Genomic DNA, 20,554 nt, shown 5'->3' on the forward strand with positions numbered 1-20,554 from the left:
ACAGGGTCTTCCTGTGTTGCCCAGGCTGGAGTGCAGTGGACCAATCACAGCTCACTGCAGATTCAACCTCCTGGGTTCAAGAAATCCTCCCACCTCAGGCTCTTAACAGATGCATGCCACCACGCCTGGCTAATTTTTAATTTTTATTTTGTAGAGACTGGGTTTCACCATGTTGCCCAGGTTGGGCTTGAACTCCTGGGTTCAAATGATCCTCCCGCCTTGGCCTCCCAAAATATTGGTATTACAAGCATATGCCACTGCACCCAGCCCTGTGTGATTTATTTCTGTTTCTACCATTTGACTGTGAACTCCACGTGTCTTATTGCTAGCTGTGGGATCTGCACCCAGTGCATACACGTGGTCAGTAAACAGGTGCTGACAGCAGTTCAGAAAAATAGAATGAATCACCTTAACCTTCCAGCAACAGTGGATGAGAGTGTAAAATCCTATCACTTCACCAGCACTATATTTTCACTTTTTTTTTTAAAACTCTTCAGCTGTAAATTCCACAATTCCTCCTATGCCTCTTGCCTTAGAAGCCGGAGGAGCAGGGCAGAGACTGCTTTGCGCAACCTGGGAGACTCGGCAGTAAGCCCCGCCCCGCGCCCCTCCCCCCTCCCCACCTCTAGTTCCGCCTCTGGCCATACGCCCCGCCCCGATCCCCGTCTCCGCCCCAGACCCCGCCCCCCTCCGGTTCTAAGCCCCGCCCCTCCTTCTGGTTTTAGGCCGAGTCCCAGGCCCAAAGCTGCTCTGCGCAAGCGCCTCCGGCCCCGCAGCTCCGAGAAGTCCTTTCGGAAACAAACATTCCCCAGGACAATGTCAAGACCTGGTCTTCCCCAGGAGTCAGTCAGGTAAAGCCTTCTCCAGCCCTGGCACCCCGAGCTTGACCAGCCCCGGCCTTAATCGCAGCGGGGGCCACTGAGGCCTTTTGACCGGCTCTGATTTTGCAGGCCCCGCCAGTTCACCTGCGAGCCCCGGACGGGAGCACTTGCCTCTAGCAGCCCGCAGGGTTCCCGAACCTTTGCACCTTCTCTAGCCAGGAACAGAGCCGGCTTTAGCCACTATGGTTCATACACACGCTATTCCCCTTCCCCGAGGGCACAACGCTTCTCCCTTCCTGGCTTGGATCTTCTGAAATCCGGGTCTCCAGGGTTGGACCTAAGGACCCCCGAGGGTGGCACAGCCCGCACCAGGCAGCCCCGGATTCAAGTCCCTCGGTGCCTACTTCCAATTGTGACCTTGGGTCTGTCAGTTACGTAAGCTCTCTGAGCCTGGAGGTGACCCTGTGATCACTTGCCGGTCTGTTGTGAGAATAAAATGAAAAACATGGAAAGTGAGACCATGCTCAGAAGGGGGTGGCGGCTACTGCTGTTCCTATCTTGATGGTGATTACTCCAGCAGCTAGCCCCTAAAGTAGACAGATAAGTTTTTGTAGCCTTTTACTTCCGCTGGTTTCTCTGGGCAGTTATGCGGTTTCTGGGTTGTTAAAAGCCACCAGCCCAGTTTTCTTTTCTGGAGGCGGACCTGCGTACATGAGATGCACTGTGCAATCCCCCATGCCAGCTTTCAGTGATTCTTTCCAGGCCATTTGGCTGTTGAAATCCACTGCTGTTACCTAGCCACATCTGGTGAGCACCCTGCAATCTAGGAGGAGGCAACAAACAACAAATACCTCTTGGAAAAAACTGCTTATCTAATGATGGGGAGATTTATAACAGTGGTTACCATTCACTGAGGACCAGCTGTGTGCCAGCCACAGTATATGAACTGCATCATTTAATCTTCATAAATATCCTCAAGCCTGACACAAGTGGAGATGAAACTCAGAGAAGTTGTTCTATAAACTTTTTTAAAAAAAAAAAAAAAACAGAGTCCTGCTCTGTTGCCCAGGCTGGAGTGCAGTAGGCGATCTCAGCTCACTGCAGCCTCTGTCTCCGAGGTTCAAGCAATTCTCTTGCCTCAGCCTACTGAGTAGCTAGGATTACAGGCCTGAGCCATGGTGCCCTGCTACTTTTTGTATTTTTAGTAGAGACGGGGGGTTTCACCATTTTGGCCAGGCTGGTCTTGAACTCCTGACTTCAAGTGATCCACCTGCCTCGGCCTCCCAAAGTGCTGGGATTACAGGCATGAAGCACCACGCCAGGCCTCCTATACACATCTGAAGCCAATTCTGGACATCTTATACATCTGATTTTGCCCACTATGCAAAACTGCCTTCGCATGGAAAAAGTAAATCCAACTGTTCCTTTCTAGGGCTGCCATAACACAGTGCCACACACTGGGTGGTTTAAAACAATACAAATGGTCTCATGGTCATGAAGGCTGGAAGTCCAAAATCAAGGTGTTGGCAGGGCCACTGTCCCTCAGAAGGCTCTAGGGGTGATCTTTCCTTGCCTCTTCCAGTTTCTGGTGGTTTCTGGCATTCCTGGGCTCCCAGCAGCATCACTTCAACCTCTGCCACCATCTTCACATGGTTTTCTTCCCTATGTGCATCTCCCCATGTTTTTTCTTTTCTTTCTTTTTTCTGAGTCAGGTCTCACTCTGTCACCCAGGCTGGAGTGCAGTGATGCAATCATGGCTCACTGCAGCCTTGAACTCTGGGGCTCAGGTGATCCACTTTAGCCCCCCAAGTAGCTAGGAATACAGTTTGCATGCCCCATACCCCCAGCTAATTTATGCTTGCTTGCTTTATTTATTTTCCTTTGTAGAGACTGCGTCTTGCTATGTTGGTCAGGCTAGTTTCAAACTCCTGGGCCCAGGCAATCCTCCCGCTTCAACCTCCCAGTGTTGGGATTATAGGGGTGAGCCCCCGACACGCGGCTCATTTCTGCTTCTTATAAGGACAACATTCATTGGATTTAGAGGTCACTCTAAACTAATTACATCTGAAAAGATCCTATTTCTTAATAAAGTCACACTCTGAAATTTGGGGTAGACATGAATTTTGGGGGCAAGGGGACACTGTTCAACCCGCTGTACAAACTAGCAACAAAACACACCTGTCAAAAGGATAAAAACAAGTCCACATAGGAAGGGCACCTTTTGTGGTTATAAATCGCAATATTTGCGTATTACTGGGAAATGGTTGTCAAAATGTGTTCCCCTGTCAACAGCATCAGCAACACTGGTGGGAGTTTGATACAAATCCTAATTCTCAGGTCCTGCACCAGAGTTACTGAGTCACAGTCTAGGACTGAACCTAGCAGTCTGTGTGGTACCCAGTCCTCCAGGTGATTCTCTTGCTGCTGAAGTTTGGAAACCACTGTTATAAGGAAGTTGAAGACGTAAGAGTTTGAGAACATAAGGGCCAGGTTGACAGAAGGTAGTCTTCTAACCTCAACATTGACTTTTTCAGCACACCTGTCTTCTCTGTCTATAACTATGGATTTTAAAATTCAATGATTGCATTACTGAAAAAACATTTTACTGTATTGTATGTTTCAAAGTGAACCTGTGTACTAAACTGTGTGCTTAGAAGGTTTGTCATTTTCATCTTGCAAACAACCATGCAGTTTAGATACTATTCTTTCTGTCGTGTTATTGAAAAGTACAAATAGTGTCAAAAATGGCAAACTCCTCAATACACAACAAAGCAGAAACAGAGGCAAGACTATAAGCTTTTTACCATAACTCTGCTTACCAAAATATCTGTCTGGTTTGTTTTTATTTTAGAAACAGTTTGCTAGATGATGCTAAGGCCCGCTTAAGGAAGTGTGATATTGGAAGCAAATATTCTCACTTGCCGTATAACAAATATTCCATCCTTTTGCCATTGGTGGCTAAAGAAGGAAATCTCCATTTGTTATTCACTGTCCGGTCAGACAAGGTAGGTGGACAAAAAGTTTCCTGCCCTCAAATCTCAGGGCATCAGAAAATCTCACGAAATGTTGTCACTTGTACACATTTTGAAGCCAGAATTCTCAAATGGGCTTTCAAAATCGTGATGTCGGAGGCATACAACCACAAGTCCCAGGATAACATGGTGTTTTGCAGAAGTTTTAGCAAAGAAAATGAAGGATTTAGCTGAATGCAGTTTAAAATGCTTTCAGACTAGGGTTACCTAACCTTGGTGCTATTGGCATTTGGGGCTGGATAATTCTTTGGTGTGGAGGCTGTCCTGTGTGATGTGGGGTGTATAGCATCATCCCTGGTCTCTACTGACCAGATGCCAGTAACACACACACACACACACACAGAAACACACACACACACACACACACACACACACCCCCCACAAGCTTACACACACATTCGTCCAGTATGCCAGTAGCACACGCACCACAAATACCTTCAGACATTGCCTACTCTCCTGGCAGGGATTGGGGGTGCCAAATTGCCCCCACCAAGGACCACCATTTTAGACTATCCCACCCCAAGTATAATGTAAAAATACTAGAGCATAGAAGTTAGCAGCCTAGGCTCTGAAGCTAGCTGTCCATGTTGAATGCAGGCTCTCTCCTTGCCAGCTGGGACTTTGTCCTACTTACCCTCTCTGTGCATACATACTTACCAGTATGTCACTGTTGCCTGCAATATCCGAAACAGTAAAATGGTATACAGGTGGTGGCCCAGAAGCAGGAGCTACACCATATAGCCTAGGTTTGTAGTAGTCTATACTATCCAGGTTTGTGCAAGTGCACTCTGTCTTGTTTACACAATGATGAAATTGCTTAATGCATTTTTCAGAATGTGTCCCTGTTGTTAAGCAACACATGACTACATTTAAAATAGGCAGCACAACAGGTCTGTATATCTGTCCAGCCTGCTGACTGCTCGGAGGTGCCTCTGTCCCTGGCTGCCTTGGAGGCGAACATGCTAACAGTAGAGCACTTTTTCAGGGTTGCTGTAACATTAGGTGTATTTCTTAGGCATTTGGTGAGACATGTTTGCAGTGGGTGGTGAATGTTCAAGACAGTAGAAATATGTCCATCAGCCTTCTTTTTACCTGTTCTCATGACTATAATTGATGTGAAGATGTCTGAGGATTTAGCTACGGCAGCAATTTCTGCGATGTTCCTGATTTATCAGCGCAGAAGAACTTAAAAAAAATTTTTTTTAAGGCTTGCCAAAATGAGGCAGTAAACTATAGAATGTCAAAAAGTTTATCATGGCATTGTGTTAGTGCTCTCTAACTGCTATAACAAAACACCTTAGACTGGGCAGCTTATAAATGACAGATATTAATTCTCACAGTTCTGGAGGCTGGGAAGTCCAAGACAAGCTGCCAGATTTGGTGTCTGGTGAGGGCCCAGTTCCAGTTCAAAGATAGTCATTTTTTACTGTGTCCTTACAGGGAAAAAGGAGTCTCTTTTTAAGGATATTAATCTTATTGATGAGGGCTCTGCCTCCATGACCTGACCACGTCCCAAAGGTCACACCTCCTAATATCATCACTTTAGAAGTGAGGATTTCAATATACAGATTTGTGGGAGAATAAACATTCAGGCCATCGCAGGCATCTAGTTCATCCTTACATAGATATATTGGCCCAGGTGCTAAAAAAGCCAACATGATTTCTTGATTGAGTTTCTAAATGTCCAGAACTGACCTTACAAGTTCTCAAGATTAAATATTTCATATGGCCAGGTACCATTCCTGTGCATCTACTCCATCTCCGTGGAACCATCTTCAGAGCTCTGTGAGGAGCATACTGTCATTATCCCATTGCACACAGTTGGAAAGAGGCAGGCACAGGACTCTTGCTGAGGCTGAGGGCTCCTTGATGATTCAGGAGAGAAAGGAGAGTAGGTACTAAGCACATTGGGCATAAAAGAAATTGAGGCCAGTTTGCTGAGATATTTGGCCCTGCAGAAGAGAGAAGAGTGAAGGGTTTGTGCCTTTCCAATTCTGCCCAAGATATGAGAGATAATTTTAAAGACAGAGATAAGAGGGTTAATTTTAGGATGCTACAAACGGAGGCACTGTCAGTTCTCCTAAAGGCAGGAAGGAATGAAATTCAGGAAGGGGGAAATAGGGGGAATGGAGAGACCTCTATTCCTTTACCAACAAGCACAAAGATAAACATAGATGCCAACACAGTGCTAATAGCTCCAGGACCCATATTTTCTGTGTCTTACTAAACTTTTGATAAATGTATGTTGTACTGATTAAAAACACAGGCTCGTAAATTGAACACTGGTTTATATTTCACCTCGTTGAGTAAACTTGGTCAGGTTATTTCACCTCTGTGAGCCTAAGTTCCCTTGTCTGAAAGTGGATATAATAATACTGTAAGAGTAGCTTACCTGCCCATCAGTGCATGAGTGGATAAACAAACTGTGACACATACATACGACAGAGTACTATGCAGCCATAAAAAAGGAAGTACCAATACACAGTAGAACATGAAGAACCTCAAAAACATGTGAAGGGGAAAATGCCAGACAGAAAAGTCGATACTAAGTAAATCTACGGAGACAGAAAGCAGGGACAGAGGGAGAGGGGAATGAGAATCAACTGTTGTTTGGGGTTTCCTTCTGGGATGATGAGAATATTCTGAAATGAGATGGGGATGATTGTACAACGCTGTATATGTATTACATGTCTCTGATGTTTTCACTTTAAAATCCTTAATTTTATGTGAGTTTCACCTCCTTAAAAAATTAGTAGCTTATGGAACTGTTGGGAGGACCCAGTGGGAAAAATCTTCGTGAAACAACATGTCCACAGCATGATAAGCACCCAATAAAGGACTGGACAAAATTATCTGTTGATAATGTTGCCCTTCATATTACTCTTTCAGCTTTTTCCCCCTAGCAGTGTCAATCTGTTTCTGTGTGTGTGATATGGTTTGGATCTCTGTCCCCATGCAAATCTCACGTTCAGTTGTAATCCCCAATATTAGACGTGGGGCCTGGTGGGAGGTGATTTGATCACGTAGCTGGATTTCCCCCTTGGTGTTCTCATGGCAGGGAGTGAGTTCTCATGAGATATGGCTATTTAAAGTGTGTAGCACCTCCCCTCCCTCTCTCTTCCTCCCGCTCCAGCCACGTGAAGTGCTTGCTCCTCCTTCACCTTCAGCCATGTTCGTAAGTTTCCTGAGGTCTCCCCAGAAACCGAGCAGATGCGAGCATCATGCTCGCTGTGCAGCTTGCGGAACTGTGACCCAACTAAACCTCTTTTCTTTATAAATTACCCAGTCTCAGCTATTTATTTACATCTGTGCAAGACCAGACTAATACAGTGTGTGGTATCTCTTGGGGGCAAATAGAATAATAGTGAGCAGTGATAAAAATTTGAGGTTAATTTCTTAAAAAGGATTCAAGGAAACACATTTTTGGGAGGTGGGGGTCTCGTTCACCACTTGCCACCACCTGGGTAGGAATAATCTCTGGTACAGAATAGTTCAGTGTTTGCTGAATGAGTAAATAGTTCCAAAATTAGAATCCCACATTGCGGCTCTGCTCTTTCTATATCCAGCTAAGAAGGGCTCCTGGAGAAGTTTGCTTCCCTGGAGGTAAGCAAGAACCTACAGACAAAGATGATGTAGCCACGGCCCTCCGAGAAGCCCAGGAGGAAGTGGGGCTGCGTCCTCATCAAGTGGAAGTTGTCTGCTGCCTGGTGCCATGTCTTCTTGATGTAAGGGTTTTCTCAGACTCCCAGAATCACCCCCACCAGGTGGATCTACTATTCTCGGGATTCCACATTTTCCAAACATAACCCCAAAGAGAACTCTGAGTCAAAAGACCAGGTTCTCCTATTGACATTGCCCCTCATGAGCCGAGTGGCTGTGGGTAACCCCTTTTGCCTCTCTGGGCCCCTCTTTCCCATCCAGAAATAAAAAGGTTGAACTTCCCTCAGTGGATTTCAAACTGGGTGCCAAACTGGGATGCTTCAAAATTATTAACGTTCAGTTCACTTTTATTTTTCTCCAGTATACATTGATTGTGAGAGTTCATTTGAAAACATAACACACATTCCAATGTGCTATATGCTGAATTTTAGCCCCTTGAGGACCCCCAATGCATTACTTTTGCCATAAAGACACTCATTTTTCTACATACCGTAGAATAAAGCCTCTCTGCAATGCATTAATTGAATAGAACCATGAAATCAACTAGGCAAGCTATTTAAAAACTCTTACTATTCATAACTGCATTTGTGTTAACTGAGGATTTCCTTGATAGTATAATATACACAAAAACATTTAATATATTTTTTAAAATGAATTTTGGAGCTGATATAGCCAGATCTTGTTTTCTTTTGTATTTTATTATTTATAGAGATGGAGGTCTCGTTATGTTAATGAGGCTGGTCTTGAGCTCCTGGTCTCAAATTATTTATAGAGATGGAGGTCTCATTATGTTAATGAGGCTGCTCTTGAGCTCCTGGTCTCAAGCGATCCTCCCAACTCAACCTCCCAAAGTGCTGGGATTACAGGTGTGAACCACTGTGCTCAGCTTCAGATCTTATTTTGTATCTGTTCACCACAACTTCTTTGTTGTACTAATTGACTTTGGAAAGGGTAAATATTGTATTAAGAAGTTTGATCGCTGGGCACGGTGGCTCAAGCCTGTAATCCCAGCACTTTGGGAGGCCGAGGCAGGTGGATCACGAGGTCAAGAGATCGAGACCATCCTGGTCAATATGGTGAAACCCCATGTCTACTAAAAATACAAAACATTAGCTGGGCATGGTGGTGCGTGCCTGTAATCCCAGCTACTCAGGAGGTTGAGGCAGGAGAATTGCCCGAACCCAGGAGGCGGAGGTTGCGGTGAGCCGAGATTGCGCCATTGCACTCCAGCCTGGGTAACGAGTGAAACTCCATCTCAAAAAAAAAAAAAAAAAAAGGAAGAGAAAAGGAAAAAAAAAAAGAAGTTTGATCTTGGACAATAGGATGATTTTTCTGGTATAAATGTTTTAAAGAATAGCTGTAGATTGATGGAAAAGTCATAAAGATAGTACAGAAAGTTCTGGTATACCCGAGACCTAGTTTCCCTATGGTTGTCATCTTATATCACTGTGGTACATTTGCCACAACTAAGAAACCAATGCTAGTATACTATTAACTAAACTCCACGCTCTATTTGCTTTTTGCTAGTTTTTCTACTTATGTCCTCCTTTCTGTCCTGGATCTCATCTAAGATACTGTATTGTATTTTATGGTCATGTCTCCTTAGTCTGCTGGTCTGTGATAGTTTCTCAGACGTTCTTAATGTCATGAAACTGACAGTTTTGAGGCATAGTGGTCAGGTGTTTTGTACAATGTTCCCCAATTTTTGTTTGTCTGGTATTTTTCTCATTGTTAAACTGGGGCCATAATTTGAGAACACCACGGAGGTGAAGTGCTCTCATCACATGATATCAGAAATAGGAATGAACTTTTAATGTTTTATATATTGGGCCTTCGGGTAAGTTTTTATTTCAAAAGAACAGTCCCACTGTTGCTTAACAGTTAGAAAACCAGTGGGATAAATCATCCTTTATGTTCCATTTGACGAAAGTCTTGGTGCTACAGTGTTTTAAAGATCAGTGATGCTGAGAAACGTCAGTCTTAATTAGGTTCTTTTTAAAAATAGAAAGGTCAGCACTCAAGGGTGATTTTGTTTGCAAGAAGCTAGTGGCTACTCAATAAATGTTTTCTAAGTGTGTGTGTACGAAAGAGAGGTAGAGACATGGGATTACACAAGAAATGTGTCAATTACTTCCTTTTCCATTTTGTTTTCTGATGGGAGCTCTTTTCAGTTCAGGAAAGATTTTCAGGTTCTCAAAATCTACCAGCATTTGGAGGATTTACTTTAGAAATCAATTAACAAATTTAGCTATACTGATGAAAAGTTTCCAAAATGAGACTAACTCCATTCCCAAGGTCCCCAGATGCTACTGAGTTCCACATGTGGGTGGATAGAATACAGCAGCATTGACAGGAAAATGTGTTTCCGGGAGATTCCCAGGGGCCAGACACTCCTGGAACGGGAGATTTCTAAAACAGCATGATTGAGAGATTAGAATAAACATAGGCTTTAAAGAAAGGTCTACTGTGTTTGGAAACTCAAGGGAGGGTTGCTGGGTGTTTTGGCCCTCAATAATTTTTTAAATGTACCACAAAAAAAATGCCATTTATTGAAAATTATAAGCATAACCTAATCTATGTGGTTCTTAACCTGAAGTGCTTTTTCCACGCAGGAGAATTTGGTAATATCTGGAGATCATAGTTGGGAGGAGAAGGGTGCTATTGGCTTTCCGCACCCTCTATGTAAACCCTCCCACCCCCTGTGTAAACCCTCCAGGCAGGCTGTGACTCCATAACCCCCACCCCAGTTTCCCTTTTGTCAGACATTTACGTGCCTCTTTTTACAAAGGTCTCTGATATGTACCCAGGAGTATGAGCAGCTAATTGTAGTTGTTAAGGCTTCTTTGAGATTAGATTGTTAGAAATCACAGGGTGTTGGGAACTAGACTAGGTGCCCCTAAGTTGTGGTCACTTAATGGTAGCGGCAACCACCACTAATATTTACGGAGCATACGTTGTTGGCCTCTGTCCAGGCCCCTTCATATTCCTCTTACCACCCCAGGGCTTCTGATAACTCATACTGTTACCGGATGGTCCTGATCCACACCCTAAGAGAGCGTTCTTGGATCTCATAGGGTGAGTCCATACAGCAAAGTGAAAGCAAGTTTATTTGAGAAGTAAAGAAACAAAAGATGGTTATTTTGTAAGCAGAGCAACAGCATGTGGTGCTGGCTGGCCATTTTTATGGTTATTTCTTGATCCTATGCTAAACAAGGGGTGGGTTATTTATGAGTTTTCCAGGAAAGGGTTGGGCAATTCCCAGAGCCGAGGGTTCCTCCCCGTTTTAGACATATAAGGTAACTTCCTGACATTGCCATAGCATTTGTAATCTGTCATGGCAGTGGTGGGAGTGTCTTTTAACATTCTAATGTATTCTAATTAGTGTATAATGAGCAGCAAGGATGATCAGAGGCTCCTCTCATTGCCATCTTGGCTTTGGTGGATTTTGGCTGGCTTCTTTACTGCAAGGTCTTTATGTGTTTTTTTGTTCGTTTCTTTCTTTTTTGTTTTTTGTTTTTTATGAGACCAAATCTCCCTCTTTGCCCAGGCTGGAGTGCAGTGGCACAATCTCAGCTCACTGCAACCTCCACCTCCCAGGTTCGAGTGATTCTTCTGCCTCATCCTCCTGAGTAGCTGGAACTACAGGCACGCACTACCGTAACGAGCTAATTTTTGTATTTTTAGTAGAGATGGGGTTTCACCATATTGTCCAGGCTGGTCTTGAACTCTTGACCTCATGATCCACTCACCTCGGGCTCCCAAAGTGCTGGGATTACAGGTGTGAGCCACTGAACCTGGCCAAGGTCTTTATGTTTTATCAGCAAAGCCTTCATGACCTGTATCTCAGTCTCATCTGGTGACCAAGCATGGTCTAACCTCCTGGGAATGCAGCCCAGTAGGTCTCAGCCTTCTTTTACCCAGCCCCTATTCAAGATGGAGTTGCTCTGGTTCAAATGTCTCTGACAATACCTGCAGCTTTCTTCTGAATACAGTACTGGTACCCTTGGTACCGGAGCCACCTTGCCATGTGTCCTGCACAGAGAGCTGGGAGTGCCTGTGAATTTACTTCTGGATACGCAGTCCTTAACCAGTGACTGACTGGGGCTGTGGTGCATGAAATCCCAGCTCCCTTGTCTCCACGTGGGACAAACTGCATAGTAATTTACACTCCAGAATACCCCATCGTGTCCTTGCCAGCTTTCTTCCCTTATGAGCCTTGCTTCTCTCCTCCCCTTACCTGTATCTCCTGGAAGCACTTTCTTTAAAAATCACTTGCATCTGAGTCCTTATCTCAGAATCCACTCTGAAAAACTCCACGTTCAGAGACTAAGCATTTAACCAAAGCCAGGCGTGGTGTTAGGTGCCGGCATAATGTTGCCTCTGCCCTGGGGTAACTTAATGACCCCAGATTTCCTGCCCTAAGGATATATGAAGTCTGTGTTCCTGTTGTCTTCTCCTGGTCTACATGTTGACTTTCACCATTATTTTGGTTAATGGTCTCAGTTGTCTCTGTTCCTACATTTGCTTTCCTGACTTTGGCTGTCCCTCTGAGAACATTCTGCAAGCCTGACAGGTCCCAGCCTCGCCATGCGTCTAGCTCTCTGGCTTTTCCCACCCACTTTCTCTTGGGATGCTCGAGGAATTCCAATTCTTCTCATTTTCTAATACAAAGTCAGACAGCTCTTAGCAGTTCCCACATCCTCTCTGAGCCCCAGGCCTCCCTCTCAGGGTTTCCAGTATAACAAAATAGTCTTTCATTTGACAGCACTCATGTTCATTTGCTTTCTTATTTTTATTTTTGAGATGGAGTCTCACTCTGTCATCCAGGCTGGAGTGCAGTGTCTTGATCTCGGCTCACTGCAAAATCTGCCTCCTGAGTTCAAGCAATTCTCCTGCCTCCGCCTCCCAAATAGCTAGAACTACAGGCACATGCCACCACACTCAGCTAATTTGTGTATTTTTAGTAGAGATAGGATTTCACCGTGTTGGCCAGGCTGGTCTTGAACTCCTGCCTCCTCAGGTGATCCGCCCTCCTCAGCCTCCCAAAGTGCTGGGATTACAGGTGTGAGCCACCGCACCTGGCCACTCATGTTCATTTGCAAGCAGTTGTGGTTGTAAATAGAAATCCCTCTCCCATGTAATATAAACATGTATGTAATATAAAATAGTTCACATATAATTATATATATAAGACATAATTATATATGTGTGTATATACATCTATATAAATTTTTTCCATAAACGGGAATACGTCATAACTAGTATTATATCACTTTTCTGTTCATAAGTATAGCACATTTTTTTCTTTACTAAGAAGCAACGGTGTGTATCCCATTCTTTTTAAAAGCTACATAGAATCCTATTTTACAGATATAACCTTAATTTATATAACTTAAATGCCTATAAATTGAAGAGTGACAGCTTTCAAATTTTGGGCTATTGTAGAAAGTAATGCTTCAGGTTTATACTTGTGTCTTTTCTGACCAGTAGGAATTTATCATACAGATACACAAATGCAATTCCCAGGTCATAGGGAGCATGTTTTTATGATACTGCCAAATTGCCATTCCAAAAGATTGTACTACTTTTTGTTTATACAAGAAATCATTTTCAGAGGCCTCTCATAGATGCCACTTCAGGACGGGTAGGTTGACTCCCATTTTGGGGGGAACACAAATTTATTTCCAAAGTTAGCTTTCTTCCCCTTCTCCCAGGTTCGCTTTCATTTTCTTAGCTCACCTAGAAGTGGCATGATTTTAGTATTTGAAACAGTATCACTTCACTTCTTAATTTTTTTTTTTCTGCTTTTAGACAGATAAACTGATTACTCCATTTGTGGGTTTCATAGACCACAACTTCCAGGCCCAGCCGAATCCTGCTGAAGTTAAGGATGTCTTCCTGGTGCCTCTGGCCTATTTCTTACATCCACATGTCCACGTCCAGCGTTACGTCACACAGTTCGGTCACTGTTTTATTTATCATATCTTTGAGTACACAAACCCTGAAAATGGGGTCACGTACCAGATCAAGGGAATGACTGCAAACCTTGCAGTGTTGGTGGCCTTTATTATTTTGGAAGAAAAACCCACCTTTGAGGTTCAATTTAATCTTAATGATGTACTACCATCCTCTGAAGAGTTATTCCTGAAGGTTCACAAAAACGCTACAAGCAAGTTATGATTTACGAGACCAAGAGACAAAGAACTATCCATGAGAATTTTGTATGTGCTTCTCCATAGAACTACAATGATGCCTGGTGTTGGAATTTGACAGGTGCGAATATTTTTTCTGTAGTATGTAGGTAGAAACTTGCCTCTTTTCCAGTTGCCTTCTATTGTCTGATAAAGTAAAAGTCATTCAAAAGTGTAAAAATATGTTTATAGTGTTGCATATTTTCACCCACAATATGTTAATCATATTTTTCTTATGTATATTAGAAAGAATATTGGGCACATAGTAAGCCCTTAATAAAGATTTTTTAAAATATATGACCTTGTGGCATTTACCTAATTTGTAGGAGGATATATATATATATATACACACACACACACACACACACACACACACACACACATGTGATAGAGTCTCCCTCTGTCACCCAGGCTTGAGGGCAGTGGCATGACCTCAGCTCGGCTCACTGCAACCTCCACCTCCAGGGCTCAAGTGATTCTCCTGCCTCAGCCTCCTGAGTAGCTGGGATTACAGGCACCTGCCACTACACCCAGCTGATTTTTGTATTTTTAGTAGACACAGGGTTTCGCCGTGTTGGCGAGGCTGGTCTCGAACGCCTGACCTCAGGTGATCCACCCACCTCAGTCTCCCAAAGCGCTGGGGTTACAGGCGTGAGCCACCCCAAATGGCCAGCAATATTTGTTTTTGTCTGTTACATGTAACAGAAACTTCCGGCCATCCATCATAACCTATCTTCCCTGTCTTCTATGATGGTAGAGTTTAAGCTGGGTCCACAGCTGTCCAGGTAGAAACAGCATTACTTGTGATCTCTTGCCATTCAAGTTGACTCTGGCACTTAATTTAGGCCAACGGGTTATGGGTGAAAGTTGACTTTCCAGGTCGTCTCCAGTTTAAGAGATAAGCCAATCTCCCTGGAGTCCCTCTAGTTCTTTTTTCCATGAGCTGCAACATGGACTGGTCTGTAACCCAGCCTTGACCATACAAATGAGGACAACTCCTAGGGGAATGGCAGAACCAAAAGATGTCAGAGCTTGAATCACTGAATGACTCTGTGGAGGAAAGTAACCTTTTAACCTGGGCTCTTCACTTGGTACTGTTACATCAGAAAAGAATAAAATTCTGTATCAACTCTCTGCCACTATAATTTGGAGTCACTTTTCTATGGCAGAGCTAACCAATGTGCTCCAACACCTGAAAGTAGCTAGAAGATTCACCTGAACTTCAAGTGTTGCAAGCAGGTAGAAATGGGGATGATCTGACACTTTTTCATTTTTTTGAGACAGTCTCTCTCTTTCACCCAGGAGCGCAGTGGTGTGATCTTGGCTTACTGCAACCTCCACCTCCAGGGTTCAAGCAATTCTTCTGCCTTGGCCTCCCAAGTAGCTGGGATTACAGGTGCCTACCACCACACCAGGCTAATTTTTTTATTTTTAGTAGAGATAGGGTTTCTCCATGTTGCTCAGGCTGGTCTTGAACTACTGACCTCATGTAATCCACCCGCTTCAGCCTCCCAAAGTGCTGGGATTACAGGCATGAGCCTCCATGAGCCCGGCCAATCTGACACTTTACATGTAGGTCCTGTGACACACACAGGATGCCCTGGGTAGAGGTGGGGTTTGGCAGTCACCATCCAGAGCAGCTGAAATTGAGGGATATGAGAGGCTTATATGCCTACCAATTGGGATAATGATGTATGTTTCGAGATGATGAGGGCAGAAAAACAGTGATTTAAAGCACAAGCCTCAAATCAAAAGACAAAAAGACAGACATTCTGTAATGCACGTCTTGAGGTCTCCTGCTTTAGAGTTAGCAAGGATTTTTTTTTGTTTGTTTGTTTAATTATGATATTAATCATCCTTCATGACGCAGAGAGGCAAGTGAGTCAAGCAACGTAACCACAATTCTGTGATGGCAATTTCACATCTTACTGTTCTTATTAGCTTTCCAGAGTGCCAAACCGTTTTTAATAAGACTTTGTTATCGTTGAAAATGTGATGCCCACACCAGACCCATCCATCAGCAATGCAACTGTCCACTGCTGCTGGATTTTTCTTTCCTAAGAGTTGGCAGAGGCAAATACCCGATCTGCTGCTTTCTACCCATATATGTTTAAACGGCAGAAATCTGGCTCCAACCATGAAAGCAGATGTTGGGTATGCTTCCCCATTAACATTCTGTAACCAGCACTGCATGAACAAGCCTGGACTATTTCCGAACAATTATAGAAGCATTTGCAAATGTGTATTTACAATCTGACAGCAGTATAATTGCCGGGTAGGTGGTTGACCTCTCTGATAGTGCAGAAAGCCTCCCTTCCAAACTGTTTATGTGAACTTGTGCCGACCTGCCCGGTCCAGCTGAAGTCCATCTGAGCACACTCATGGCCACACAATGTATGGGGTTACATACATAGCAAAGGAGGCATTGTCCCCTTCCTTCTTCTTAGTGGTGTATTTTAGGGTATCTGTGTTTAGGGTCCTAGTTAAATATATCTGGCTTAAATAAGAGAAATTATTGGCAAGGTACAGACCTCAGGAAATCTGCGAAACCACTAAACAAACCAGCTTCAAGAAGGACAGGGCAGGGCACAGTGGCTCATGCCTGTAATCCCACCATTAGGGGAGGCTGAGGCGAGTGGATCGCTTGAGGTCAGGAGTTCAAGACCAGCCTGGTCAACATGGTGAAACCCATCTCTATAAAAAGTGCAAAATTAGCCAGATGTGATGGTACATGCCTGTAATCCCAGCTGTTTGGGAGGCTGAGGCAGAATTTTGCTTGAACCTGGGAGGTGGAGGTTGCACTGAGCGAAGATTGCGCCACTGCACTCCAGTCTAGGTGACAGAGTGAGACTGTGTCACAAAATAATAATAATAATGAAGTACAGCAGTAAGGAACAAACACAGCTAACTACCTCAAAGCCAGGAGGATGTGAACCTTCTCTTTTGTATCCTGTCATTATTTTGACAAGAAACATCTACATGAATTGATTGATAAAATCATAGAAAAACAACAGACACTCTATGCCTCAGTCCCCATTTCTATCTGGCCTAGCAAAGGTCACCTGGAAGGTTTCCAGGAACCTGCAAATATGTTCGAAAGCAAGGGCAAGTGGGGGCTAGATGGACATTCCAAAACATACAATCCCTCCAGTGCCTAGATTTTATAAATTCTCTAGATTCTGCCATCCAGACAACTCAACTATGTCTTCTTTGCAACCCTGCAATCTTGGTAAAGAAGTGGTTAAGCATGCTGAGTCTGAGTGTGGCGATTCCTCAAGGATCTAGAAATAGAAATACCATTTGACCCAGAAATCCCATTACTGGGTATATACCCAAAGGATTATAAATCATTCTATTATAAAGACATATGCACACATATGTTTATTGTGGCACAGTTCACAATAGCAAAGACTTGGAACCAACCCAAATGCCCATCAATGATAGACTGGATAAAGAAAACATGGCACATACATACCATGGAATACTATGCGGCCATAAAAAAGGATTAGTTCATATCCTTTGCAGGGACATGGATCAAGCTGGAAACCATCATTCTCAGCAAACTCACACAAGAACAGAAAACCAAACACCGCATGTTCTTACTCATAAGTGGTTGTTGAACAATGAGAACACATAGACACAGGGAGGGGAACATCACGCATCAGGGCCTGTTGGGGGTGGGGGCTAGGGGAGGGATACCAGGGAGTGGGGGTTAGGGGAGGGATAACATTAGGAGAAACACCTGATGTAGATGACAAGGTGATGGACGCAGCAAACCACCATGGCACGTGGATATCTATGTAACAAACCTGCATATTCTGCACATGCACCCCAGAACTTGAAGCATAACAAGAAAAGAAAAAGAAATGTCAAGAGTGCTAAGTCTGGAATCAGGATGCCTAGCTTTCAATCTCAGCTCCAGTGTCAGCCTATTCTGGGACCTTAAGCAAGTTATTCCTTCTGTGTAGACCTCAGTTTCCTCTTCTGTAAGGCAGGAGAAATAAATTCTGTTTTAGGGCTGTCAGGGGATTAAATGAGTTAACACATGTGACCTCTTTACTTAAAGCATACCAGAGTGCTCAAAGCCTGGGAAATAAGCGCCCAGTTACCAGTTGGCTACTAATTATGGTACGACTGTAACTATAACATATCATAACAATAACAACCATTGTTATTTCTCTAGTTCAGAGTTAGACTAACATTTATTAAGCACCTATTGTGTACCTAGTTTTTCATTTTATTCCACTAATCCCCACATCAACTCTTTGTAATGAGCACATGCTATTATTATTCCTATTTCTAGATAGGAAACCTTAAAGATCAGAGGTGATAAATATTTGCTCATTGTCACACAGTTCATAAATGGCAAAGCCAGCATCCAAACCCACATGCATGAGTTTCATAGCCCATACTCTTTCTGCTTTAACTGCATACGTGAAGCAAGAATAGAAGGTTAAATTTACGTTTCCCTTGAGTCACTATATGTGAAAGGGAAAGCAATTCAAAGTTAATAAACTACAGAGAGGGCAGCATTTATTTTTGCCTTCATCATGTCCTCCTGCTTATTCAGCTGGTGCTGCAAACAGTGAAATAAGTAATTAGCCAGGATGATTTTAATTAAAATGGAACATACCAATTAATGAATGAAAGTGCTGGCATACTTGCTAATTTAACAACTCATTCATGGTGCCAGTTGTCCAGTTAAAGGACTGAGAAGGGAAAACGTTCTTCCTCCTCTTAGATGAGATGATTAGATGTTATCCAACTGTCTTTATTCTTGTTAACAATTGGTTTCCTACTTGAGAATAGCATGAAGTTTTGTTAAAATTGCTAGAGTGATCCTCTCCCCGTCCAGTTGTCTCAGATGTGACACACTCAGTGTGGTTCCTAATGGGACTTGCGTGTATATTCAATTAAGATTTTTTTTATTTTTTTACTTTTTTTTTAGTTGGAGTATGCTCTGTTGCCCAGGCTGGAGTGCAGTGGCTTGATGCTGGCTCGCTACAACCTCCACCTCCTGGGTTCAAGCAATTCTCCTGCCTCAGCATCCTGAGTAGCTAAGATTACAGGCACGTGCCATTATGTCCGGCTGATTTTTGTATTTTTAGTAGTGACAGGGTTTCACCATGTTGGCCAGGCTGATGTATAACTCCTGACCTCAAGTGATCGTCCCACCTCGGCCTCCCAAAGTGCTGAGATTACAGGAGTGAGCCACCACACACAGCCTCAGTTAAGAATTTTTTATTGTCTTCCCAAGCCCACTCGGCCACCTCCTTGGGCCATGCCATGTTGGACACAACTCAGACTTTATGATCCAATTTCTCTATGCACACTTCTTCAACTACCCCTCACTTTATATTAATAGCATGGACACCACTTCATTGTATTCCTTTGTATATCTATATAATACATGTGTATCTTTGTGTTTATTCTAGGCCTAACCCTGGAAGGGACAGATCCACATACTATAAGACTCATCAGTCTGAGTTCCCCTATATGCAGATGAATAGACCAAGGATCAATTGCCAACCCATAGGTGGCTCCTAATTCAATGGCCTGTGACTTATATAATCTGCTTTGATACCTGAGCTAAAGTCCATCCGATTTTCCAAAGACTTTGAACTATGCCAGAAGATAACATATGCTTGGGAAATAGTTTGGTCCATCTGTATGCTGATAAGTAAGCCCAAGAAGTCAGAGTTTAAAGGTTAATTGGCCAACAATTGGTAGAAATATGTTTATGCTCTAAGCAGTAGTTGTTGTGTCAGGGATTCCATCAGATACAACTAGAAGAAGAAGATATATCTCCTGGAGTAATTTATCCTTCTTTAAGGTCTCATCAGGATCATAAATTTTTATTTTATAGGTGTAGACTTGGTTGAGTATTTCCTCGACTATAAGTTTCCTCATTTTGATTCCTCAAGGACATAGAAATAGAAATTCCATTTGACCCAGCAATCCCATTACTGGGTATATATCCAAAGGATTACAAATCGTTCTACTATAAGGACACGTGCACACGAATGTTCATTGCAGCACTGTTTACAATAGCAAAGACCTGGAACCAACCCAAATGCCCATCGATGATAGACTGGATAGGGAAAATGTGGCACATATACACCATGGAATATTATGCAGCCATCAAAAACGATGAGTTAGGGTCCTTTGTAGGGACATGGATGAACCTGGAAACCATCATTCTCAGCAAACTGACACAAGAGCAGAAGATCAAACACCGCATGTTCTCACTCATAGGTGGGTGTTGAACAATAAGAACACATGGACACAGGTAGGGGAGCACTACACACTGGGGTCAGTTGGGGGGAAATAGGGGAGGGAGGGTGGGGGGTGGGAAGCTGGGGAGAGATAGCAAGGGGAGAAATGCCAGATGTAGGTGATGGGGAGGAAGGCAGCAAATCACACTGCCATGTGTGTTCCTATGCAACAATTCTGCATGTTCTTCACATGTACCCCAAAACCTAAAATGCAATAAAATAAACAAATGGGAAAAAAAAAAGTTTCCTCATTTTTTATTTTAAATCTTCAAGCCCTTATTATCTACTTCATCATAGATGTCAGTGGCATTTCTGTGTCCATTTTTTTCTCTTTTTCACTTATCACCCATGTGAAACTTGAAGTTTTCCTTCTGATTATTTTCTTCTACTTTCTTCATGTGTTTCTTCACTCCAGTCACATTTCATCTTTTCCCATCAGCCTTGAGTTTCTGTTATATTCCACAGATCCCAAGTGGCATGCAGAAAAGATGCCTACATTTTTTTTTTCTACCTATGAATCTGTATGGCTGGCCAGGCATGGTGTCTCATGCTGTAATCCCATCACTTTGGGAGAC

General features: G+C 43.3%; 1 protein-coding gene across 3 annotated transcripts in view; it reads left to right on the forward strand.

Annotated features, from left to right (window-relative positions):
- The first annotated feature begins 693 nt into the window (after window positions 1–693).
- The window catches only part of NUDT7 (nudix hydrolase 7), a 23,380-nt gene continuing 3,519 nt past the window's right edge, over window positions 694–20,554 (forward strand). Inside the window, exons 1-4 of one of the 3 annotated variants that reach the window (XM_032284517.1) lie at window positions 695–851; window positions 3,673–3,826; window positions 6,987–7,100; window positions 13,325–14,004. In XM_032284517.1, coding sequence (XP_032140408.1) covers window positions 817–851; window positions 3,673–3,826; window positions 6,987–7,100; window positions 13,325–13,693 — 672 coding nt within the window. In that variant the 5' untranslated portion in view covers window positions 695–816 and the 3' untranslated portion in view covers window positions 13,694–14,004. Of the gene's footprint in view, window positions 852–3,672; window positions 3,827–6,986; window positions 7,101–7,419; window positions 7,579–13,324; window positions 14,005–20,554 lie in introns of those variants that run through there. The other 2 variants (XM_032284515.1, XM_032284516.1) reach the window with 2 other exon arrangements.

Source organism: Sapajus apella, unplaced genomic scaffold, assembly GCF_009761245.1.
Source record: "Sapajus apella isolate SASKATOON/1434 unplaced genomic scaffold, GSC_monkey_1.0 scaffold15, whole genome shotgun sequence".
NCBI classification, from domain to species: Eukaryota; Metazoa; Chordata; class Mammalia; order Primates; family Cebidae; genus Sapajus; species Sapajus apella.